General features: G+C 34.9%; 3 protein-coding genes and 1 pseudogene across 3 annotated transcripts; 2 read left to right on the top strand and 2 right to left on the bottom strand.

The window, feature by feature from the left end:
• The first annotated feature begins 843 nt into the window (after positions 1–843).
• Positions 844–6,713, top strand: LOC21385801 (protein TIC110, chloroplastic). The gene is made up of 15 exons (XM_024163282.1): positions 844–1,543; positions 1,697–1,756; positions 1,911–2,034; positions 2,153–2,221; positions 2,335–2,433; positions 2,581–2,647; positions 3,009–3,073; positions 3,164–3,258; positions 3,440–3,567; positions 3,655–3,755; positions 4,088–4,304; positions 4,463–4,617; positions 4,904–5,029; positions 5,119–6,090; positions 6,195–6,713. Exons 1-15 carry the CDS (start codon positions 1,017–1,019, stop codon positions 6,435–6,437), a joined length of 3,048 nt encoding a protein of 1,015 aa, XP_024019050.1. The 5' UTR covers positions 844–1,016; the 3' UTR covers positions 6,438–6,713.
• A 1,863-nt stretch (positions 6,714–8,576) lies between these two features.
• LOC21385800 (cationic peroxidase 1) lies at positions 8,577–10,449 on the top strand. Its single transcript, XM_024163291.1, has 4 exons — positions 8,577–8,838; positions 9,312–9,503; positions 9,641–9,806; positions 9,950–10,449. Exons 1-4 carry the CDS (start codon positions 8,626–8,628, stop codon positions 10,336–10,338), a joined length of 960 nt encoding a protein of 319 aa, XP_024019059.1. The 5' UTR covers positions 8,577–8,625; the 3' UTR covers positions 10,339–10,449.
• Positions 10,450–11,701: 1,252 nt separating this feature from the next.
• On the bottom strand, positions 11,702–14,093 carry LOC21385799 (annotated as a pseudogene).
• Positions 14,094–15,722: 1,629 nt separating this feature from the next.
• Positions 15,723–18,105, bottom strand: LOC21385798 (cationic peroxidase 1). Its single transcript, XM_024163262.1, has 3 exons — positions 17,905–18,105; positions 17,111–17,304; positions 15,723–16,284 (listed from the first exon to the last, which is right to left on the bottom strand). Exons 1-3 carry the CDS (start codon positions 17,950–17,952, stop codon positions 15,723–15,725), a joined length of 804 nt encoding a protein of 267 aa, XP_024019030.1. The 5' UTR covers positions 17,953–18,105.
• Between the last annotated feature and the right edge of the window lie 4,031 nt (positions 18,106–22,136).

Below are 22,136 nucleotides of genomic sequence, written 5' to 3'. Positions count from 1 at the left end.
AAATTTTTTTTTGAAATTCTATTTGGCCGAATTTATTATCAATTTGAGTTGAAAGTGTATTTTATAATGCATGATAAATCAACTTGTTAGAATTATCCAGTACTACTATTACTACATGACAAAAAGTTTACATCTTTTTCTTTCCTTAAAGATTTCACTTTCTTATTAAAATTGAAAATAAAAACTTATTCAAATTAGTGCCATAAAATTTCTTAAGAGAGTCACTTAAAAAAAAAGAAAGAAAAAAACTTAAAGAGGGGTATTTAGAAGCTGATATAGTCTAACACAAATTTAAATAGTATATAAGATATTTAAGCACAATTTAATCATTTTAAAGAAACTAAACCAAAAAAAATTTAAAAGACAGAATATTTTTTTCTGTTTTTAAAAATACAAGAAATATTTTTTGAATTTTAAAAAAGTCAGAATAAAAATTGTATTTAAGCAATACTGAGAGGATACTTTTTGAATTTTCATCACTAGTTAAAGAAAACAGTCTGCGATCATTTTTTTTTGTTTCTGTGTCGTTTCGTCTGTTTGTTGTCGTTTACAAAATAACATGACGGCCCTTTGGGGGGCCATTTGCCCATTTCCACGGATAGAAGCCCACATCTCATGACTCTCGTATCATCATTTTCGAAGCTTTTTTCGCGATCAAATGGAGAATTTACATAGCAAAAGTCTGGATTTTTACTCTAATCATTTAATTAAAAAAAATTATAGTGTAATTATTTAACAAAAAAATTATAAATTAAAAATAAAAAATAATAATTCTGACAGTATATTTTTAAAATATATTCTTAAAAGTATTTTTCAAGTACCCAAGTTTTATTTATCGTCTCTTTCTCCTCTTTCACTTCGCTCTATGATCTATCCTCACTTCCATTTTCACCCTTTATCTTCACTTCTTCTCCTCCTCCTCCTTCTCCCCCCTTTGACTTCTCCTTCTTCCTCGTTAAACCCTAGAAACACCTCCCAAACCCCTAAACGACGTCGTCGTCACCACCGGCGGAGCCATGAATTCCTCCGCTCTTCTCTCTCCTCCTTCCGCCCCTCCCCGCCCCCTCCTCCGCTCCCCCTTCCTCAACTCCATCCCTCTCCGAACCACCACCACAGCCTCCCTTCGCCCCCAACGGCGTCGTTTCAGGGTCTCCGTTCCCAGAAACTCCACAACCCCCGCCGACCAATCCGCCGCCGCCACGTCGTCGCCGCCCACTCCTCCCGATGTCTTCGGAGGCAAGAAGGAGCTCACCGGGATTCAGCTCATCGTCGAGAAGCTCTCGCCGCCGCTGAGGCTTGCCAGCTCCGCGATTCTCTTCGCCGGCGCCGTTGCCGCCGGCTACGGCTTGGGGTTCCGCTTCGGGAAGACTCAGAACGCGGCGCTGGGCGGCGCCGTGGCGCTCGGAGCCGCCGGTGGAGCAGCCGCCTACGCGTTGAACGCGTGCGTCCCTGACGTTGCCGCAGTCGAATTGCACAACTACGTGGCCGGCAGCGACGACCCCAGGGCCGTCAAGAAGGTGGAAATTGAAGGGATTGCCAAAAAGTTTGTTCTTGTTCCTTTATTACTTTGAATTTTGTCTAAGTTTGTGGTATGAGCTCGAAAATTATCTGATCAGGGAATTCCCTTCATTACGATGATTCTCATATTTTATTTCGTAGTTATAGCCATGATTTCTTTTGCACTTCTTTTGTTTAGGTATGGTGTGAGCAAACAAGACGAGGCGTTTAGTGCTGAGTTTAGTGATCTGTATTGCCGGTAAGTTAACTTCAAATTCCCATTAAGTCTCACTTGTTCCTCTAAAGATAATGCGATGAAAACATATATGTTTACATCAGAATGTGCTTGGAGCAATGTGTATTTGCCCCGTTTTTCATTTTACAATCTGGGTTGTTTCCTTTTTTCCATATAGGTTTCTTTCGTCTGTACTTCCTCCAGGAAGTGAAGATCTTAGCGGGAATGAAGTCGATACAATCATCAATTTCAAGAATGCTTTGGGAATTGATGATCCTGAGGCAGCTGCCATGCATATGGAGGTATTTAACTGCCCATGATTTGTGGGGTGTAGTAAATTTAGTATATTTAAGTATGGCCGTGATTGTATTGTTTAAATGTTCGGCCTCTCAAACTGGGTTAGTCCTTGTTGGTTTCCAGATTGGTCGAAGGATTTTTAGGCAAAGGCTTGAGACGGGAGATCGTGATGCTGATATGGAGCAACGTCAGGTAGGTCTTTATGCTTGTTTAAATGGGTTATTGAACTTTCAGATTATTTTGTGGTGCTCACTACTGGAAGAAGATATGGAACTTGAGCATCAGTAGTGGTTTCTCCAGTGCAGGCATTTCAGAAGCTGATTTATGTTTCAACTCTAGTATTTGGTGATGCGTCGTCTTTTCTCTTGCCTTGGAAACGTGTTTTCAAAGTCACTGATTCTCAGGTAGTTCTACAATTAATTTCTCTAAATGTATCAATTTGACATGTTCTATATTTCTGCTCTCTCTCTCTCTCTCTCTCTCTCTCTCTCTCTCTATATATATATATATATCTCCCTTTTTTTATTTAATTTTTTTGCTTCATTTTCTAGGTTGAGATTGCTATCCGTGATAATGCGCAACGACTATATGCTTCTAGGCTGAAATCAGTTGGCAGAGGTAGATATTAAGCTTTTAAGATTAAAGCCTTTAGTGGTCTCAGATGAATGATTTATTGGCAAGGAGATCTTAACTCTGAGCAGTTAACTGCCCTTTTTTATGGGTTTGTGTGGATGCAACTACTAATTTGGTTGATTAGATGTCACATTTGGAGTCTTTAATTCTTGGAATATTTGTCTTAGAAATTTTATCAGTTTAATGCTAGAACATATTGGATCAAGAAAAAATGTTTCTACTTTCTCTTTTGTTATCTCTGCAGCGTAGTACAGTTCCATACAATTAATTGGTTTGCTGTATACTTGGAGTTCGAAGTTATCCTTTTTATCATTAATGATTGCAACCCTTGATTGAATTTTCTCAGACATCAGTGTTGGGCAGCTTGTTAGCCTCAGAGAGGCACAACGTCTGTATCGACTTACTGATGAGGTGCCTCCCTCACTATACATTTTGTCATTGTTAGTAGTCTTTCCTCAAATAGCACAAAGTTATTTACTTGGATGTTTGTGCTTTGTGCAGCATGCTGAGGACTTGTTGAAGGAGCATACAAGAAAACTGGTTGAGGAAAATATTTCATCTGCACTCAGTATAGTGAAGTCCAGAGCAAGAGCAGTGTATGATCTCTACTTTTTTGCACAGTCGCTGTTTGTAGCTATGTTTGAGTGTCAGAAAAAAAATGATCTACTGTCTACTCTTTAATTTAGGCATAGAAAATAATATATCTCTGAATTTCACTTGTGTTCCTGCATGTCATTTATGCAATATAATTTGCACACTCTAATTTAGGATTTTCAGTCAGGGAGTTAAGCAAGTTGTGGAAGAGCTTGATAAAGGACTGGCCCTTAATAATTTACTTATCTCATTAAAGAACCACCCAGAAGCGGATCGCTTTGCTCCTGGGGTCGGTCCAGTTTCTTTACTAGGTAACTATCCCAACTAATTCAAAAGATCAATATTAAGTTATGAATGCAAAGGGTTCTTAAGCTTTGTTAATTTGTTGTCTGGCTTAGGTGGTGATTACGATGGTGACAAAAAGATTGATGACTTAAAGCTTCTTTTTAGAGCCTATGTTACAGATGCTTTATCTGGTGGTCGCATGGAAGAAAATAAGGTAGCAAACACCGGCTTCATTTAAGTTTTTTCTTTCTAATGGTTTTACTTTCATCAACGTGTATGGTAAAATTATTTTGTCCAAGTTGGGGTAGAGTTGTGTTTTTGTGGTGTCGACAACGGTCTGTTATTGTAGAAAATCTCTCTGTAACTGGTGCTTCCTATTTAGTCATTGCTATTAGTTGAAATTTACTGGAAGTGAGAATTCAATTGTTCAGCATTGTTGGAATCTGCGTGCTAGGGAATTTCATTTTCTTCTGTTGTGCATTTTCTGTATTTTTTGTTGGCATTGCTGTTAGCTCTGACATTTTCTATATTTCTTGGTTTATTTAGCTTTCTGCTTTGAATCAGTTAAGGAATATATTTGGCTTAGGAAAACGAGAAGCAGAAGCAATTGTGCTCGATGTTACCTCAAAGGTATATCGTAAACGACTTGCACAGGCTGTTACTGGGGGTGATTTAGAAATGGCAGATAGCAAAGCAACCTTCCTTCAAAATCTCTGTGAAGAGCTGCACTTTGACCCACAAAAGGCCAGTGAGATTCATGAAGGTACTTATGTTGATATACCTGTTATCTGTATGCTTAAGAGTAAACTACCATCCATTTTCTTAATAATTTCAAATTTTCTGTTTTATGGTGTTTAGTACCAAAATAGGAATATTTTACATTTCCGCTGTTAGCATCTAACGGTTTTGGTTTTGTTTTAGAAATTTACCGGCAAAAACTTCAGCAATGTGTGGCTGATGGAGAACTGGATGAGCAGGATGTTGCTGCTTTGCTGAAGCTACGTGTCATGCTTTGCATTCCTCAGCAGACTGTTGAAGCAGCTCACTCAGATATTTGTGGCAGTTTGTTTGAGAAGGTGACCATCTATTCTTCTTTCCTGTGTTTCTTTTCCAAGATGAGCAGATTTTGGTAGAAAATGGTGATTTTCGAGAAAACTATTTGTGTATGTGTGACACTGGACAGGCATCCTTTTTTTTTTTTTTTCCTCGGGCTATGCTTGCTATTGTAGATTGCTTTTCAAAAGGTCCTCTTTTATAGTTTATGCTTAACTTTATTGATGGTCAGCATGTTCGAAAAACAAAAAAAGAAAAATGTATGCATAACACTAATCCGATATATTTTTTCTTGTTCTCTCGTTTCAGGTTGTGAAGGAAGCAATTGCAGCTGGAGTGGATGGTTATGATGCAGATATAAAGCAATCTGTCAGGAAGGCAGCACATGGCTTGAGATTGACTAGGGAGACTGCTATGTCAATTGCCAGTAAGGCAGTAAGTATCTGCTTCATTTTCTCTGTAGTAATTGGTAATATTGCATCCTAATGTAGGTTACTCTCTAATCATCTTTGTGATCTATGTAGGTTCGAAAGATTTTTATTAACTACATAAAACGAGCTCGGGCAGCTGGAAACCGTACTGAGTCAGCAAAAGAACTTAAAAAGATGATAGCATTCAACACCTTGGTTGTGACAGAGTTGGTGAAAGACATAAAAGGAGAACCATCTGATACTCCATCGGAAGAGCCTGTAAAGGAGGAGCAAAAACAAGTCGAAGAGGATGAGGAGTGGGAGTCTCTTCAGACACTCAGGAAAATAAAGCCTAGCAAGGAGCTTGCTGCAAAGTTGGGAAAGCCTGGACAGACTGAGATAACTTTGAAAGATGACCTGCCGGAAAGAGATAGGACTGATCTGTACAAGACATACTTGCTTTTCTGCCTAACTGGTGAAGTGACCCGAATTCCATTTGGTGCTCAGATTACTACAAAGAAAGATGATTCAGAGTATGTGCTACTGAATCAGCTTGGTGGAATTTTGGGTTTGGACACCAAGGAAATAGTGGAAGTACATAGGAGCTTGGCCGAGCAAGCTTTCAGGCAACAAGCAGAGGTGATTTTAGCTGATGGGCAATTGACAAAAGCCAGAGTGGAACAGCTTAATGAGTTGGAAAAGCAAGTTGGCTTGCCTTCACAGTACGCACAGAAGATAATAAAGAACATAACAACAACGAAAATGGCTGCTGCTATTGAGACGGCCATTGGTCAGGGAAGACTGAATATCAAGCAGATCAGAGAACTTAAAGAGGCAAACGTTGATTTAGACAACATGATATCTCAGAGCTTGAGAGAGAACCTCTTCAAAAAGACCGTGGACGAGATTTTTTCATCTGGGACCGGAGAGTTTGATGAGGAAGAAGTCTATGAGAAAATCCCGTTAGATCTTAACATCAATGCTGACAAGGCAAAAGGTGTAGTCCACGAGTTGGCCCAAAGTAGGCTATCAAACTCCTTGATTCAGGCTGTTGCTCTGCTGAGGCAGAGAAATCGTCAAGGAGTGGTATGATTTGTTAAAGACTTGTTTGCATTTTTTTTTTTTTTTTTTAAAAACAATGAATGTATTTGTTAAGTGCATGTTTTGAAGCCTGCGTTCTGCTATTGCAGGTTTCGTCGATTAACGACCTCCTGGCTTGCGACAAAGCTGTTCCTTCGAATCCGCTTTCATGGGACGTGCCAGAGGAGCTTGCGGATCTTTACACCATATACCTCAAAAGTGAGCCAGCACCTGAAAAGCTATCCCGCTTGCAATATCTATTGGGCATAAGCGATTCAACGGCCGCTGCTCTCCGGGAGATGGGAGATAGAGTACTTTCAATCGGTGCAGAAGAAGAAAAGTTTGTGTTTTGATTGTTCCAGAGACGTAGTGAAACTGAAAGGTACACATATGGGACAATAAGCCATGCGCTCATTTTTGTTTGAGAAAAGAAAATGTCAGGAAAAATAGAAAATGTTGAGATTGTTAATTTGTTTGTTAGAGAGGAGCTATAGTTGTGAATGCAAATCGAAGATTTTGAAACTCTAGAATACTAAAAGGTTTTCTAAATTTTGTTGTTGTGCCGTGCAAATATTCTCATGGGGTAACATTAATGTATTGTTGAGGGCCTGAGGCTATTTTCTGTTTTAGCATTAATTACAATCAGGGTCTCAAACGCCGAGGATTGCATATTACGATTTACTTTATTATTGTAGTTGATGCATAAGAAAGCTAGTGAATTAACCAAAATAAACACAGAAAAGAAGACAACGGAAATGCCATTTTTTCTCTCTTTACGACGTAACCAATGAAATTAGAGGGCAAATATTGTTATAGTCGGATGACAGCTCTCTGTAAGTTTAGGATTAAAAAGAACATGTACTGGACGGCTCAAATTCACAATTTTAAAGCAAAAATGATAAAAAAAGGACATGATAAAAAGGAAATGATTAAAAATGATAGGGTTGTTGGTAATGTTAGTCCAATTATGAGAATTGTGTCATTTCGGTTCAAAACTCCTTTTCTTGGTAAATTATTCACGAACTTTGACTTTTTGGTGTTTTTATTCTTTGACACTAAATTGAAAAAAAGACGTGTGAAATTTAACAGAAATAATACCTCTAAATCGAATAGTAACGGAAATTTTTATAAAAATAATTATGTTAGATCTAAAATTCCAAAATATATACTCTATAAAACAACTGAAACATTTTGTATTTAGTTTATAAGGATATATTAAATTTCAGAAATTTTTTGTTAATTTTAATGTTAGAAACTAAATCTGCCAAAAAGCCAAAGTTCACGGAATAATCCATCAGGTAAAAAGGTTTAGGCGATCAAACTAACACAATTTTATAGTTCAGAAACTAACGGTGATAATACCATAATTATAATGTTCCATTTGCCATGTTGAAGAAATTGGGTGCCATCACGGGGGCTTTGGTCAAACTCGAAGGAATGATGGTTGATCAAAGTGATCCAAATTCCAAAAAGGAAACAACTATTGGTATATGCGTCTTGCCGAAAACATTTGACATTAATTGAGCGGTGTCTTAGTCACTGGTGTTTGTAATTGCTCTCTCTTCTGCCTTAGTTTTACTGTAATTTATTGCAAAATGGCAATTGTTAATCTTACAATACTCTAAGAGAGCCGAAATCTTTGAATATGAACTTGCGCTAAGTCTCACAAAGATCGTATAACAATGGGTTAATGTGAACAACTTTGACTTTACACTTGTTTTAATCATTAAACAAAATGTTAACTTTGTTTTTGGTAAGAAAAACGTTTCTATAACCAGTACACGAGTCTTGATTTTTATTCCTTACTCTTGATTAATACTCTTTTGACTAATGTATTTATTTGACTAAAATAATAAGGTAAAAATCTAAACGCATGCACTCTAAGAGAATATTTGTCTCATTTCTTAAAAAAAAAAAAGTTTGGGGGCATCATCAATGCTAAACACCACTATTAATAGAAGATCGACCTAGCCTCATACTATTAATGGGTGTTTTGTGCCCTATAACATTTTCACAATTTCTACTTTGCCATAAAATTGCACTGTATATATTATTGATGTTGGAAGATTCTAAAGTTTGGGGTACTCCCATACGATTCCTTGAAATTAAAGCTTAATGCAAAGGTAACCACAATGGAAAATTCAAAAGTTAAAAAAGTTTTATTTTTGACTAATTAGATTCCACATGCCAAATATGTTCACACAGTACTACAACAACTACCATGTAATCGACTCACGTCAACAAGTGCCAAGCCCTTGGTCTTGTACCTTTTTTTGGTTTGGTTTGAAGAAAACTTAAAAAAAAAAAAAAGTTAAATAAAGCAAGACAAATAAGAAACAGACTCGTAAGCTTTGACTCTGTAATGTGTTAGTGGTATCTCACGCAAACATGTCGAACAGCACTATATATCCAAATTATTAAAGTTGTCAAACAGTCAAATGTCTATATATACATGCATATTACAGCTTCTCTTCATCAAATCCTCAGCGACAGAAAGCTCTATTCTAAATTGATATCTTACCAATCAGTACTCTTTGCATTATGGCGTTAAACTCACACCCCAATAGAATCTATTTTTTTGTGTTTTACTTGTTCCTGTACTACAAAACAGCCTCTGCTTCCTCAGATTTCTACGGCGCGACATGCCCGAAAGCGCTTTCTACGATAAGAAACGAAGTGACCAAGGCGGTGGCGAAGGAACACCGCATGGGAGGGTCCTTGCTGCGCCTCCACTTTCATGACTGCTTCGTTAATGCATGTTCTCTCTCTCTCTCTCTCTCTCTCTCGCGCGCGCGCGCGCACCAAAACACAATCGTTTCAATGAGTATAACATAATCGTCAGTAATTTTGTTGTTCTAGAGAGCTAGTTATAACTTGGAAATAGCTCCAACATGCTCTCAAGAAGTACTTTTTGGAAAATTTAAGCTTTGCTTTTAGTATTACATTCATGCATGCATACATGAATACAAAAATAGAATCGAAGATATCCAAACGTTTAAAATCGGAGCTTTCAAAGTAAAAGAATACCTACATGGTAATTAAATATAATTAGTCATAAAAATTATAATACGCGGTTTCGAAAAATTCATTATAGATGTGAATTAGTACATGCTTGTCGTCAAGTATAGTTTCTTAAAAATTTGTTTTCATGCAAAATGGATAAAAAGAAGTCGTACATGCTTATTGAAATTTCAGACTTGACGAGTGCTTTTGTGCGCATTTTACAGGGATGTGATGCATCTATTTTGTTAGACGACACTTCAGATTTCACGGGGGAGAAAACAGCAGCTCCAAATATAAAATCCGTAAGGGGTTTCGAAGTGATTGACACGATAAAGTCTCAGTTAGAGAGTATTTGCCCTGGGGTCGTTTCTTGTGCAGATATACTAGCTGTGGCAGCTCGTGATTCTGTTGTTACAGTAAGTACAAAACAAATATATGCCTTTATTCGTTCCAAAGAAAAACTAGCTGATCATTTCGAATTTCGGTTTCTTTTTTTTTTTTTTTTTTTTTGTTTTTTTTTTTTTTTTTTTTTTTTTTTTTTTTTTTTTTCCAGTTGGGAGGGCCTTCTTGGACTGTTCAGTTAGGTAGAAGAGACTCAATGACAGCAAGTTTTAGTGGTGCAAACACCGAGCTCCCATCCCCAATATTTAATCTCAGTGACCTCATAACTACCTTCTCACTTAAAGGATTCACCGTTAATGAAATGGTAGCTCTTTCAGGTAAGAAAAAAGTCTCATATAATATAGCCAAAACGAATGAAGTTTTATAAAATAGAATTTTCAAAGAAAGATTCATAAATTAAACAGAATTTTCAACATTAATTAGTACTTTGACACCGTTCCTTACTTAATTATGATTATAGGAGCACATACAACAGGGCAAGCAAGGTGTGTATTTTTTCGAAATCGGGTCCATAACGAGACCAACATCGATTCGACATTTGCGACATCGCTAAAATCAAACTGCACAATAGACACAGGAGATGATGAGAACCTTTCTTCACTGGACATAACAACTCCAGTTTGGTTTGACAATGGATATTTCAAGAACTTGTTGAGCAGCAAGGGCCTCTTGCATTCGGACCAGCAACTTTTCAGCGGCGGTTCGACGGACTCTCTGGTCACCAAGTACAGCAATAATGCTGAAACATTTTACCAGGATTTTTCCAACGCCATGCTGAAAATGAGCAACCTTAGCCTCCTCACAGGGACTGCCGGTCAGATTCGCACCAATTGCCGGAAAATAAATTGATCAACTTTTATAAATCATCTTATCCTTGGAATGACTAAATAAATCATGTTGCATGTGTTATGATTTTTCTAAATCCTGGTCAGTACCTTAATAGAGTTGTAATACTTGAGTGTGGAAATTAGTACTACTTGTCTGGGTAGCTCCTTTTGTATTCCAATCTTTCAAAAAGAAATGGCATTACTTTAAGTTATATGTTTGTAATCAAATTTCTCGAGTATCGATATGAAGTTTGTTGAGTTTTCTTTGATTGAGGACGAAATTTTGGTTTTTACTGCCCTCACAGTGAAGTAACATCACGTCACCAGCCAAGAGAGTTGACAAATAATACCATTGCACTATGGATAATGATAATAATTACAATTAATAACAAGTACGGGTTGACTCTTATAGAATTTACCTGCCTAACGTCGAAAACTGCTTATTCTTCTACAAGAATTCAATAAAGTGATAGATATGTATCTCCCACTAAGCTTCTAGAGTTAGCCCTAAAGAAAAAAAGAACTAATTACAAACAAAAGAAATAGCTAGACTTGTCTTCTACCGCGCAGGCCAAAAATTAGAAAATAAAGATGAAAACAAAAGAAGCATCATCATCAGTAAGTACAATACTGTAGTCACCAAGGTCATCTCATTTGATGGTGTTTGTATATTATATATTTTTTTTTTGTTGAATTGTTATTAATTAAGGATTTTCTTTTGTTTTTGGTTCTTTTGCTTCATCAGTAATAAATATTCAACTTTTAAAATTAGGGAGATTCTTTAGCACGTCTGGCGTGCCGGTAGGCCATGTTTTTTTAACTGTTAAATCTGTATATTTTTTTAACTTTTAATTGATTTTATACAGATTCAACAGACAGAAAACTTGACCTACTAATACGTTAGCGTACCGGAGAAAGTCCTTTGACACAATATTGATGAAATCTTGTTCTTTGAATTGTTTGACTTAATTATTCCTCTTGTTGTCCGTTTTTCTTCTCCAGTAATTAAAAAAAAAAAAAGAACCCATTTCCTTTATGAACACGCTCCTTATAAATTACCGGAGTATTGCAGACGACCATCATATCATTTAGTTCAAGAATAACGTTATCATCAATGCATAGTACTATCTACTAATAGAAGTTGAATCTTAGTGTGAGCAACATCTATCAATAAAAAGTGAATTTTGTACCATGAAGGACACTGATGGAGTCCACTCTTTATCATATTGGTGCTTAGCACTAGTGATACCCCGAATATTTTTTTTAAATGAACTACATATATACTAATTATATGATTCTTCATGTAATAAGATATATAATTATAAGTCCGTACTGATTGAGAACAGTTGATCCAGCTAACGCGTAGGACTTACTACTTAGGCTAATTAATTAACTTTCCTACAATTCATCCTTATTTCTCCATCAGATCCTGTAAGAACCTTCATATTACCCATCTTGATCATGGAATCCCTAAAAGCTTTAAAGAATGCTTTAGGGTTGTTACTGTAGTATTGAACCACATTATCACTCTCACCGCCATCACCCTTGAAGAGCTCTACCCTTTGATCCAACCAAACCCTTGAAGTAGGCTGTATCAAATTTCGCGGACGTGGTTGCATCGAATGAAGCCGTGTTGTCGTCTCCTTCGGTCGCGGGACAGATCTTTTGCATGGAGACTAAGAAATTAGGGTCAATGTTGGTGTCGTTGTAGATTCGGGTTCTGAAGTGGACACATTTGGCTAGTCCTAAGGTATGGCCTGCTGAGAGGACAACAAGGTCTTTTAGTTGAAGACCGTGGGATTCGAAGTTGGAAACAAGTTAAGAGAAGCTCAAGAATGGAGCAGGGAGATTGGTATTTGTGTCATCAAAGCTTGCTGTTCTTGCATCTCTTCTACCAAGCAATACTTGGTTAGCAGGACCTCCCAACTATATGTAGCAGACACATAATTAATTACAAAAGGAAATTAAGTGAAAGTATGAAAAAAATATTAAATTAGCCATATATAACGCTCTGCTAATGACTATCTCTAATTCATCATACATCGTGTTATTTGATCTAACATAACATTATTTGGGTAGAGCACTTCGATTTGTCACCACAGAACTATTTATATGGGTCCAATTTTAATAGGTTAAAACAATTATTTTTCAACTCTTTTTTAACATAGTTGGGACTCACATACATATAGAATCCGGTAAACTCTGCAAGTAGAAATGTCTTAATAATAATACATATTTCTGAAATTGGAATCATCTTAAAACATTATCAAAATGGCAATAAAAACATTAGTAAAACAATCAATGAAAATTTGGCGACATATGTAGTAATATGCTCTACTAAATATATATATATATATATATATATATTCAAACGTAAGAATGTGAAAAGAAATTAAAAGGAACTCACAAGTGCAATAGAATCATGAGCTGCAACTGCCAAAATCTCTGCACATGAGATAACATTGCTCTTGCTTTAAAAATTGAGAGTGCAACGGCTCAGACTTTTTTTTTTATTTTTTTTATTTTTAATTTCCCCCTTAATTGGAGGTGGAGAGATTTGAATTCTACAGTGAGCGGTTGAATCAAGTATGGATGTCGGAGATTTTAGTTACACAAACCTTCCAAATAATAATAATAATATTAATAATAGATGCATATATAATAGGTTTATGGCTTGGAGACATAGCCTTATAATTCTTCGCCATTCTTATGAAGCCATTCCTTTTTATATCCATGCTAATCAGACTAATTCTTAAATTTCCTGTTGGGATAGAACAAATCTCAATGTTCTATTACTTATGAATTCAATAATTTATAGTATAACTTCCTCTCAAAGCTTGTAATCTAACAATATATAAAAGAGCTAAAGCTCTTTTTTATAGGACTGCCACATGGTAGCCCCTATTTTTTTGTGAATTTTTTTTACATTTTATTTTTGTGTGTGTGTGTGTGTGTTTTTTTTTTTTTTTTAAATATGATGTTCTTGACTCTAATCCTATAAGAGTAATTTTTTTGTTATTGCATATATTCTTATTTTATTTTTAATTGTTCAAATAACAAAAGAGCCAAAGCTCTTTTCTATGGGGCTGCCACATGGCAGCCGCTCTAATTAGCTCCTTTTTTTTATCTTTATTTTTTTGTAAATTTTTTTTACATTTTAATTTTTTTGTGTATTTTTTAAATATGATGTTCCTCACTCTACTCCTATAAGAGTATTTTTTTCGCACGTGTTCTTATTTTATTTTTGGTTGTTAACATAATTTTCTTTAAATGTGTCCATACTTAATTTTTTCATCAAATGTTATCTTTACACATTCTTTTTATAAAATAAATTCAAAAATCCTTAAATGGTTGTATAAATAAATTTCTCATCATTCGATAAATAATAAATTCTTCAGGTATCTCAAACACGGCAATACATGCAAAGAATGTTACAGCACTAATATAGAATAAAGAGGGGAGGGCTTCCGTACTCATATGGTCGATAGAATTAACATGGTAGCCATTCCGTCATATTCTTTAATCATGATCAACAGGAGCTTATACAACAGGCCAGGCAATTGGGTGTGTTATGTTCCGAAACCGGGTCCACAACGTGACCAAATCGATTCGACATTTGCAAATGTCGCTAAAATCAAATAGCATAACGAACAAAGAAGATGATGAGAACCTTTCTTCACTGGACTCAACAAGTCCAATTTCAAGAACTTGTTGATGAGCAAGGGGCCTCTTGCATAAGAAACAGCAACTTTTCAGTCGCGGTCTGATTGACTCCATGGTCACCAAGTACAGCAATAATGCCGAAACGTTTTACAGCGATTTCGCCAACGCCATGTTGAAAATAATGACTAAACAAAGTTGTTAACAGTTTCATGTACTGATAGTTTCTTCAATTGTGCTTTTGATATTTAGTTGGTGTTGCATGTGTTGTGATTTTATAATCTGATCAGTTAATAGAGATGTGTGTGGAAATCAGTACTACTTGTCCAGGTAGCTCCTTTTGTATTCCAATCTTTTAAGCAGTAATGGCATTTTAAGCTACAAGTTTGTATTTTTATTTTAAAATATAATGGCATTTTAATTATTATCATTACGTTTTAAATTAATAACAATATTAATTGTAAGGTATCCGTATATTTTTATTTTCAAATATTATGGATCCAGCATTTAGATTTTATTTATTGGAATATTCAATATTTAGTTGTTAAATTATCCCATATTTCTAGGCATTATCCTTACATTAAACATATCATGTTGTTAGTGATTAATGGAAAATATTTATTTATTATTTATTTTTTGTAATCTCTCTAAGTCATTGGATGGAATCTAAAAAGAGGGTGGATGAATTATTTTGACATTTTTGTATTATTAGGAGGTTGCGAATTCCTTCAAATGAATTTATCATTAATTGAGGTCAAGACTCTCTCGAATGGGCCTATATCTATCTTTCTTTTCATTAGTTACGGCTTGGTATCAAATATTAAGTGTGTTTTTCATTGAATGAGGACGAATTTTTGGTTTTAACGCACTCAAAGTGAACTAACATCGCGTCAAGAGTTGACAAATAATACCATTACACTATAGATCATGATAATAATTAAAGTAATAAGTTAGGATTGATTCTTAGAGATTTTACCAGCCTAATATTGAAAAAAACTGCTTATGCTTCTTCAAGAATTCAATGAAGTGATAGATACACACCTCCATCTTAGCTTCTAGACTTACCCTAAAGGAAAAAAAAAAAAAATTATAAACAAAGAATAGCTATCCTTATACCCCTAAAAAAGTAAAAAAAAATAAAAAATTAGAACCAAAGAAACATGATATACTATAGTGTTCCCAAGGTAATCTCATTTGATGGAGTTGCATGCACCTAAATAATCTTTTTTTTTTCTTTTTTCTTTTTTAGACTTCTGTTATTCATTAAGGATCTTTTTTTTTTTTTTTTTGGGTTCTTTTGCTTCATCAGTAACAAATTATATTCCACTTTGAATAAGGCACAACATTATTTACGAATTTTGTTCTATGAATGGGTTGACTTAATTTTTCCTCTTGTTGTCGTGTAGTAACAATGAACCCCCCTTTTTTTTTTGTGCTAATAAAAAATGAACCCAATTTGTCTCTATGCACATCGCTCCTTGTCATAAGTTACCACTACTATTGCAGACAAACATCATGTCATTTGGTTTATGAATAATGCTATACAGTATGAGTAGTATCGAATAAAAGTGTGAGATATCTCACAGCATAAGACACACAGCTAGGGCCTACATAAGACATAGGGTCTAACGGTGCCCCAATATTTTTCTTAAACGAACTATATATATATATATATATATAATTCTTCATTTAACAATATATATAGGTCTCTACAAATTATCCAGCTAATAGCACAAAGAACTTTGGCTAATTATTAACTTTCCTACAATTCATCCTAATTTCCCCATCATTCCCTGTAAGAACATTCATATTACCCATCTTGATCATGGAATCCCCAAAATCTTTATAGAACTTTTTAGGGTTGTTATTGTAGTACTGAACCAAACTATCACTCTCACCCCCATCACCCTTGAAGAGCTCCTGATCGGAATGGAGAAGACCCTTTGATCCAATCAAACCCTTAAAGTAGGCGGTATCAAATTTTGCTGGCGTGGTTCCATCGAGTGCCGTCGTGTTATCGTCTCCTCCGGTTGCGGGGCAGATCTTTTGCCTGGAGGCCTTGAAATTAGAGTCAATGTTGGTTTCGTTGTAGATTCGGGTTCTGAAATTGACACATCTGGCTAGCCCTAGGGTATGGCCTCCTGAGAGGACAACGAGGTCTTTTAGCTTAAGGCCGTGTGACTCGAAGATGGAGACAAGTTGAGAGGAGCTGAAGAATGGAGTAGGGAGATTGGTATTTGCGTCGTTAAAGCTTGCAGTTCTTGCATCTCTTCTACCTAGCAACACTTCGTAACTAGTACCTCCCAACTATATATATGTATATAACAACAGGCAAATGATTAGTTACTGAAGGATATTGAATAGAAGGTATGAAAGAAATAAATTATGAAATAGGTACATGTAACAAGTTGGCAATAGCTATATCTAATTCATCTGTTTTCTGTTAAATTTTCATGTTGTTAAATTCTCCTTGCAGTTCTTGCATCTCTTCTACCTAGCAATACTTCGTAGGAAGGACCTCCCAACTATATGTAACGGGCACATAATTAATTAGAAAAGGAAATTAAATAGAAGGTATAAAAAATATAAACTAAAATAGGTACATATATATATATATATCGAGCTGGTAATAACGTCTATCTCTATGTCATCTGATTTTCATTTAATAACATACTATTTCAGTGGAGCACTTCGATTTGCCCCACGGTATTAACCCATTCATATGTATCCAATTTTTATAGGTCAAAGCATATCTTTTTCAAACTTTTTTTTAAAGAAAAAAAAAGGGTCCATAAACACATATCAACTCTAAAAAAGTAGGGTTTTAAATAAGAATGAAGTTATATAAGCATTTTACATTTTAGTACAACTTAGCCTTAAAAATATTGGACTATCTTAAAATGGGTGCTATACATATATAAAATCTAATTAATTCTACAAGTATAAAAGTCTAATCTAAATTCTAATAAAACAGAATACTTATAAAAAATAACAATAAAAATATTAGAGCAACATTCAATAAAAAAATGGGCGACTTAGAAGTATTCTCTACTAACAAATATATTTTTTTGTTGTGTCCTACTACAAGTCTACAAACATAAGAATATGTAAAAAGAAATTAGAAGGAACTCCCAAGCTCAACAGAGTCGCGAGCCGCAACGGCTAAAATGTCTGCACATGAGACCATGTTGCCCTTGCACTTTTCGTTGAGAGTGCTTTTGATTTCATCAACCACATCGTAACCCCTGACTGAATTTAGATTTGGAATGGCTGTCTTCTCACTGGTGAAGGTGTCAGTGTCGTCAAGCAAAATTGATCCGTCACAGCCCTATATAATGATACCAACATATTAAAATAATCAGATATATATATATATATATATGTTGATTAATACTTAGAAGTCGTACATACACATATAACATGATAAAACTACGTCATTATAACCAATAGAGAAATAAATATACGATAACTGCTTCTGATTCTTTGTTTGTAATTTTCACGTTGTTAATGACACCGAAGATAATAACGTCAATACTTCTAATTAATGAAAATATAATATGGCTCCAAAACCATAAGAGTTTGACTTTTTTAAGGCTTCCATCTTAAAAAATCACCAACCTGTTAAGTATAGTGGTTAAATGTATCCTCATAAGTTTACATTTATCTTTGTATTAAAAGGAAGTGGGACTCACAGTTTATTTTACCCATCACACAAACCGTTCTCTGCTATTCAGTTTTATACTAAGAGCTTTTCTATCGAGGAATAAATGGCTTGTCATTGATTAAGAAAGTTCAGGGGAAACAGGAAATTCATAATGTATATATTTTCAGACAGATACACCCAACACTAAATTAACAAACAAAAGAAAAAAAAAAAACAGAAAAGAGAAAAGTATTTTGATGATTATATATATTTATATATTCTTACGTTGACAAAGCAGTCATGAAAGTGGAGACGGAGAAGTGAAGCTCCCATGCGGCTCTCACCATCAATGGCACGTTCGACGACTGATCTGATGAGGCCCAATGCCCGAGGACACGACTTTTCATAGAAATCAGCAGTGAGTTGTGCACATGCAGGGATCGTAAATACAACATTAACAACAACTGACACAGTTACTAATAAAGACTCAAAACGAGCTCCCATTTTGAATATCCTAGTACTTATAATTACTAGTTCTTTGTAACTCTTTCTCCAAAACTCTAAGCAACATGATGTGTTTTTATAGAGGTATAAGCACGACCTGTTGATTACTTGTGTGTTTGTTTGTTTTTTTTTTAATAGAAAGTTGATCAAGAATACTAATTGTCGGCCGGCCTTTTGAGATTCATTGATCAACTCAGTTGTATAAAATACTCGAATGTATATATTAGGTAGGCGTGCTTATGTTCACATATGGCCTTGTAAACTGGAACTTCTATGGCGAAGATAATTCTGTACTAGGTAAGTTGTGTTATAAATATAATCATATCAAAATAAAAAAATACAACATATGTAAATTTAGCATAACTAACTTAATGAAGATTTTTATCACTCCAAATGCAAAATCACACACAGTGCACCGGTAGATTGAAAAAAAAAAAAAAAAAAAGTTCGTTCTACAATAATATTACTGGCCAGCTGAACGTAAACAAATTAAAATGGGCCTAGAAGCTAGACTTAGGTCAAAAGTCAACTTCTAGAGAAAAAAAAAAATTTCATAACGTTAAAAGTCAAATTCTCTTGTGGCTTCTTACGTGCCGTCACGATCTCGATCTCAACACAGCACTCATAAAGGTTTTGGAATATCCATTCGCTGCGAAATGTTGACAAATGGCAGATTACATTATGTTATATGACGTCTGATATAGAAACTTAGATTTTTTTATTCTCTTTTTATGCTCTTGCTGGAGCATTTTAATTGGTAATAAATAAATAATTAAATAATAGCGTGTGTTGTACTATTTCACTGCACTGGCCTTTATGGCCATATATTGTTTTCTCTAGAAAGAATCGAGTAGATAAGTAAATCAACGACATGAGCAAGTACGCAAACTAATATGATTGCCATTTATAATAAGCACTCTAGCTGATACTTGTGGGGCGTGATCACAAACGATGAAATTTGAATGACATTGGAGTAACTGTAAACCAATTAATTAGAGGAGGGAAAAGGCTCTGGAATCATGCTGCTAATCCTGATGATTAGTATAGATTTGAGAATTTGCAATTAAACATGACTTTAGGAAGCAATAAGGGTACAATATATCCCAATTGTTTTTTGGATGGATGTGCACCTTAAATCTCAATTTGTATGAGGAATATATATATATATATATATATATATATACATATATATATTGGTGTCGATTTCCTCTTTTTTTGTTTTTGTTTTTGTTTTTCCTTTTCTTTAACATTTATCATGTGACAATATACATTTTTTTTAATTGGTGGTGGGGATTTGAATTCTAGACCTCACGATAGAGTCAAATGTGGATTTAATGATAGAGTATAACTGCAACACCTAATGTCTGAGATTTAAGTTGCACATATATACCCTTTAAAAATTGATGCATATATAACATTCGCACCATTTTTAATCAACAGATGTTCATACGACAGGCCAATCAAGGTGTGTTATGTTTCGAAACCGGGTCCATAACGAGACCAACATTGATTCGACATTTGCAACATCACTAAAATCAAACTGCACAACAAACGCAGGAGATGATGAAAACCTTTCTTCACTGGACAGTTGACACCACAAGTCCAATTGGTTTGACAATGCTTATTTTCATGAACTTGTTGAACAGCAAGGGCCTCTTGCATTCGGACCAGCAACTTTCCAGTGGCAGTTCAGCGGACTCTCCCTGGTCACTGTACGGAAAAAATGTTGAAACGCTTTACAATGATTTCGCCAGCGCCATGCTGAAAATGAGCAACCATAGGCTCCCCACAGGGACCCAAGTTCAGATTCGCACCAATTGCCGGAAAGTTATTTGATCAACTTTTTTATAAATCATGTTAGCCTTGAAATGATGAAAGGCCGTTTAATTTGCTCATTCGAGTTAAGATGTGACTTTATTTGAGAGTTTTTTATTATAGCAAAAATGTTAAATGTGATTGTTTATGAGAGTTTTTTACTGTAGTAAAATTCAAATTTTAAACTCGAAATATGAAATGAACAGGCCTAAATAAAGTCGTTATAGTTCCATATACGGTAGTTTCTTCAATTGTGTTTTTGATATTTAATTGGTGTTGCATGTGTAGTGATTTTCTGACGTAGGAACTAGGAAGTGTTTCGAGGATATATTTTACCGGCCTCAAATCTACCTAAAACACCTCCATGGGATGGGAAAAATAAGAGAAAGATCTCCCTAATTTCTATTCAGATGATCCAAAACTAAACTTACCTTCATACGGATCTCGCCTTTTAAGGCATTAAGGAAAAATAAGCCAAAACGACACATAGCAACAAATAGAAAGACACCAAAATGACACCAACTCTGCTGAAAATCCCAATTAACTATAAGACAAAAACAACTATTGAAATATTCCTGCGTCCTTTTCTGTTAATCCTGGTCAGTAATAGATCGTAATATTTAAGTGTGGAGATTCTATTCCAATCTTTTAAACAGTAATGGCATTTTAAGTTATATGTTTGTAATAAAAGTTCTTGAGGACAATTCTCGAGTTATATTCACTCTTAGGGAACTGACGTCCCATTTGACAAATAGTACCATTGCACTATGGATAATGAAAATAATTACGATAATAACTTATAAGTATGGGTTGATTTTGGAGATTATACCTGCCTAATGTCGAAAAACTGCTTATTCTTCTAACAGAATTCAATAAAGTGATAGATATATGCCTCTCACTTGGCTTCTAGACTTACTGATATAAAGAAGAAATATTACCAATTATAAATGTTAGATCTGATGTTACGTTTGGTGTTCTAAATGATGTTAGAACACTATCTGAAACACTACTAACTTAGTTTACTATTCCGATTAACTTAGCTAAAGAAAGCAATAGTGCAGAAAGTAAATAGACGCTCAATATGATATCACAGTTCGGTTCACACACATACATCTGTGAGGCCATGTCCAGACAGTAAATAATTTCACTATGATATAAGAATTACAACATTGACAGACTTATTCACTCAAGGACTCCATCCTGGACTATGACGCCACTATGATGAATCCTCACAATGACTCTATTTAGCGTGTTCCACACGTCTTCAAATCCAACTACTAAACTCCCTTCAGTAGAACATACTTTCACACAAAAAGGGCTCATAACTTTCAATGAGTTCTATCTTCTCTCAACAGCACACACTCTGAAAATTTATGCACCAATAAAAGCGTCATCCTTTTGTTGGGAATAGTGTCATAGAAGCATGAGATGTAATAGGATATTTATTATTTATTTAATAAAAGAGTTTATTCATCATTTTATGTGCATATATTTATGAATATTTTATGAATATCAAATAAAAATTCTGTGATTATTTATGTAACCTTAAACATGGTATATAAGTGTTGTATACGAGAGGATAATATTTAAGGATAATAATCAAAAAGTGATGTTCATAATAAATCTAATTAAAGTTTGGAATCTTTAATTAGAACATTACTAATACATGTCATTCCCATTTAGAATGAAACGGTGTTATCCGCACTGTTAATATGGTGTGATATTGAATGAGTGTATTATGCATAATAAGATTATGTGGAACAAGGACACAGACACAATATGAATTTCTAATAATTTCTGTTAAGTATAGAAATTCTAATTGAGTCTACTGATGGTCATATATAGAATGATCTTAATCCTGAGTTCTTAACAAACTCCTATTTATAGATTTGTGTCTTTTGATTTACTCGGTACGGATTCTGAGACCCTGAATCCTATTCTTTGTATTTTGGAGACATGATGAAGTAGGTAGCCGGGAATGTTATTATACGAGATGGAATCCATTCCTTCTTGAGAAATAAGTAGATAAATAATTCTCTTGAGTGTTAATTCGGTACTTGGATTAGTAAGAGCGCTCTAGTTCATGAATGTGTTTTATGAATCACTATCCATTAGAAAATCAATGGTACTCAAGGATAAAGATGTAATTAGAGAGGTTAACGGATTCTACCTGACTCTAATTATGAATTATTTATGGA

Source organism: Morus notabilis, unplaced genomic scaffold, assembly GCF_000414095.1.
Source record: "Morus notabilis unplaced genomic scaffold, ASM41409v2 Scaffold3673, whole genome shotgun sequence".
NCBI classification, from domain to species: domain Eukaryota; kingdom Viridiplantae; phylum Streptophyta; class Magnoliopsida; order Rosales; family Moraceae; genus Morus; species Morus notabilis.
Note: the sequence above shows the minus strand (reverse complement) of the source record. Positions and strands in the feature narration are given on the sequence as shown.

Excerpts from the sequence above, each read along its gene's own strand:
- LOC21385801 (XM_024163282.1), top strand. The coding sequence starts at position 1,017 with ATGAATTCCTCCGCTCTTCTCTCTCCTCCTTCCGCCCCTCCCCGCCCC. Across the intron at positions 1,544-1,696 it reads ATTGAAGGGATTGCCAAAAA|GTATGGTGTGAGCAAACAAG; the intron begins GTTTGTTCTTGT and ends TCTTTTGTTTAG. Across the intron at positions 3,568-3,654 it reads CGGTCCAGTTTCTTTACTAG|GTGGTGATTACGATGGTGAC; the intron begins GTAACTATCCCA and ends TGTCTGGCTTAG.
- LOC21385798 (XM_024163262.1), bottom strand. The coding sequence starts at position 17,952 with ATGGGAGCTTCACTTCTCCGTCTCCACTTTCATGACTGCTTTGTCAAC. Across the intron at positions 17,305-17,904 it reads TTCATGACTGCTTTGTCAAC|GGCTGTGACGGATCAATTTT; the intron begins GTAAGAATATAT and ends ATCATTATATAG. Across the intron at positions 16,285-17,110 it reads GCTCGCGACTCTGTTGAGCT|GTTGGGAGGTACTAGTTACG; the intron begins TGGGAGTTCCTT and ends TACATATATATA.
- LOC21385800 (XM_024163291.1), top strand. The coding sequence starts at position 8,626 with ATGGCGTTAAACTCACACCCCAATAGAATCTATTTTTTTGTGTTTTAC. Across the intron at positions 8,839-9,311 it reads TTCATGACTGCTTCGTTAAT|GGATGTGATGCATCTATTTT; the intron begins GCATGTTCTCTC and ends CGCATTTTACAG. Across the intron at positions 9,807-9,949 it reads TGAAATGGTAGCTCTTTCAG|GAGCACATACAACAGGGCAA; the intron begins GTAAGAAAAAAG and ends TTATGATTATAG.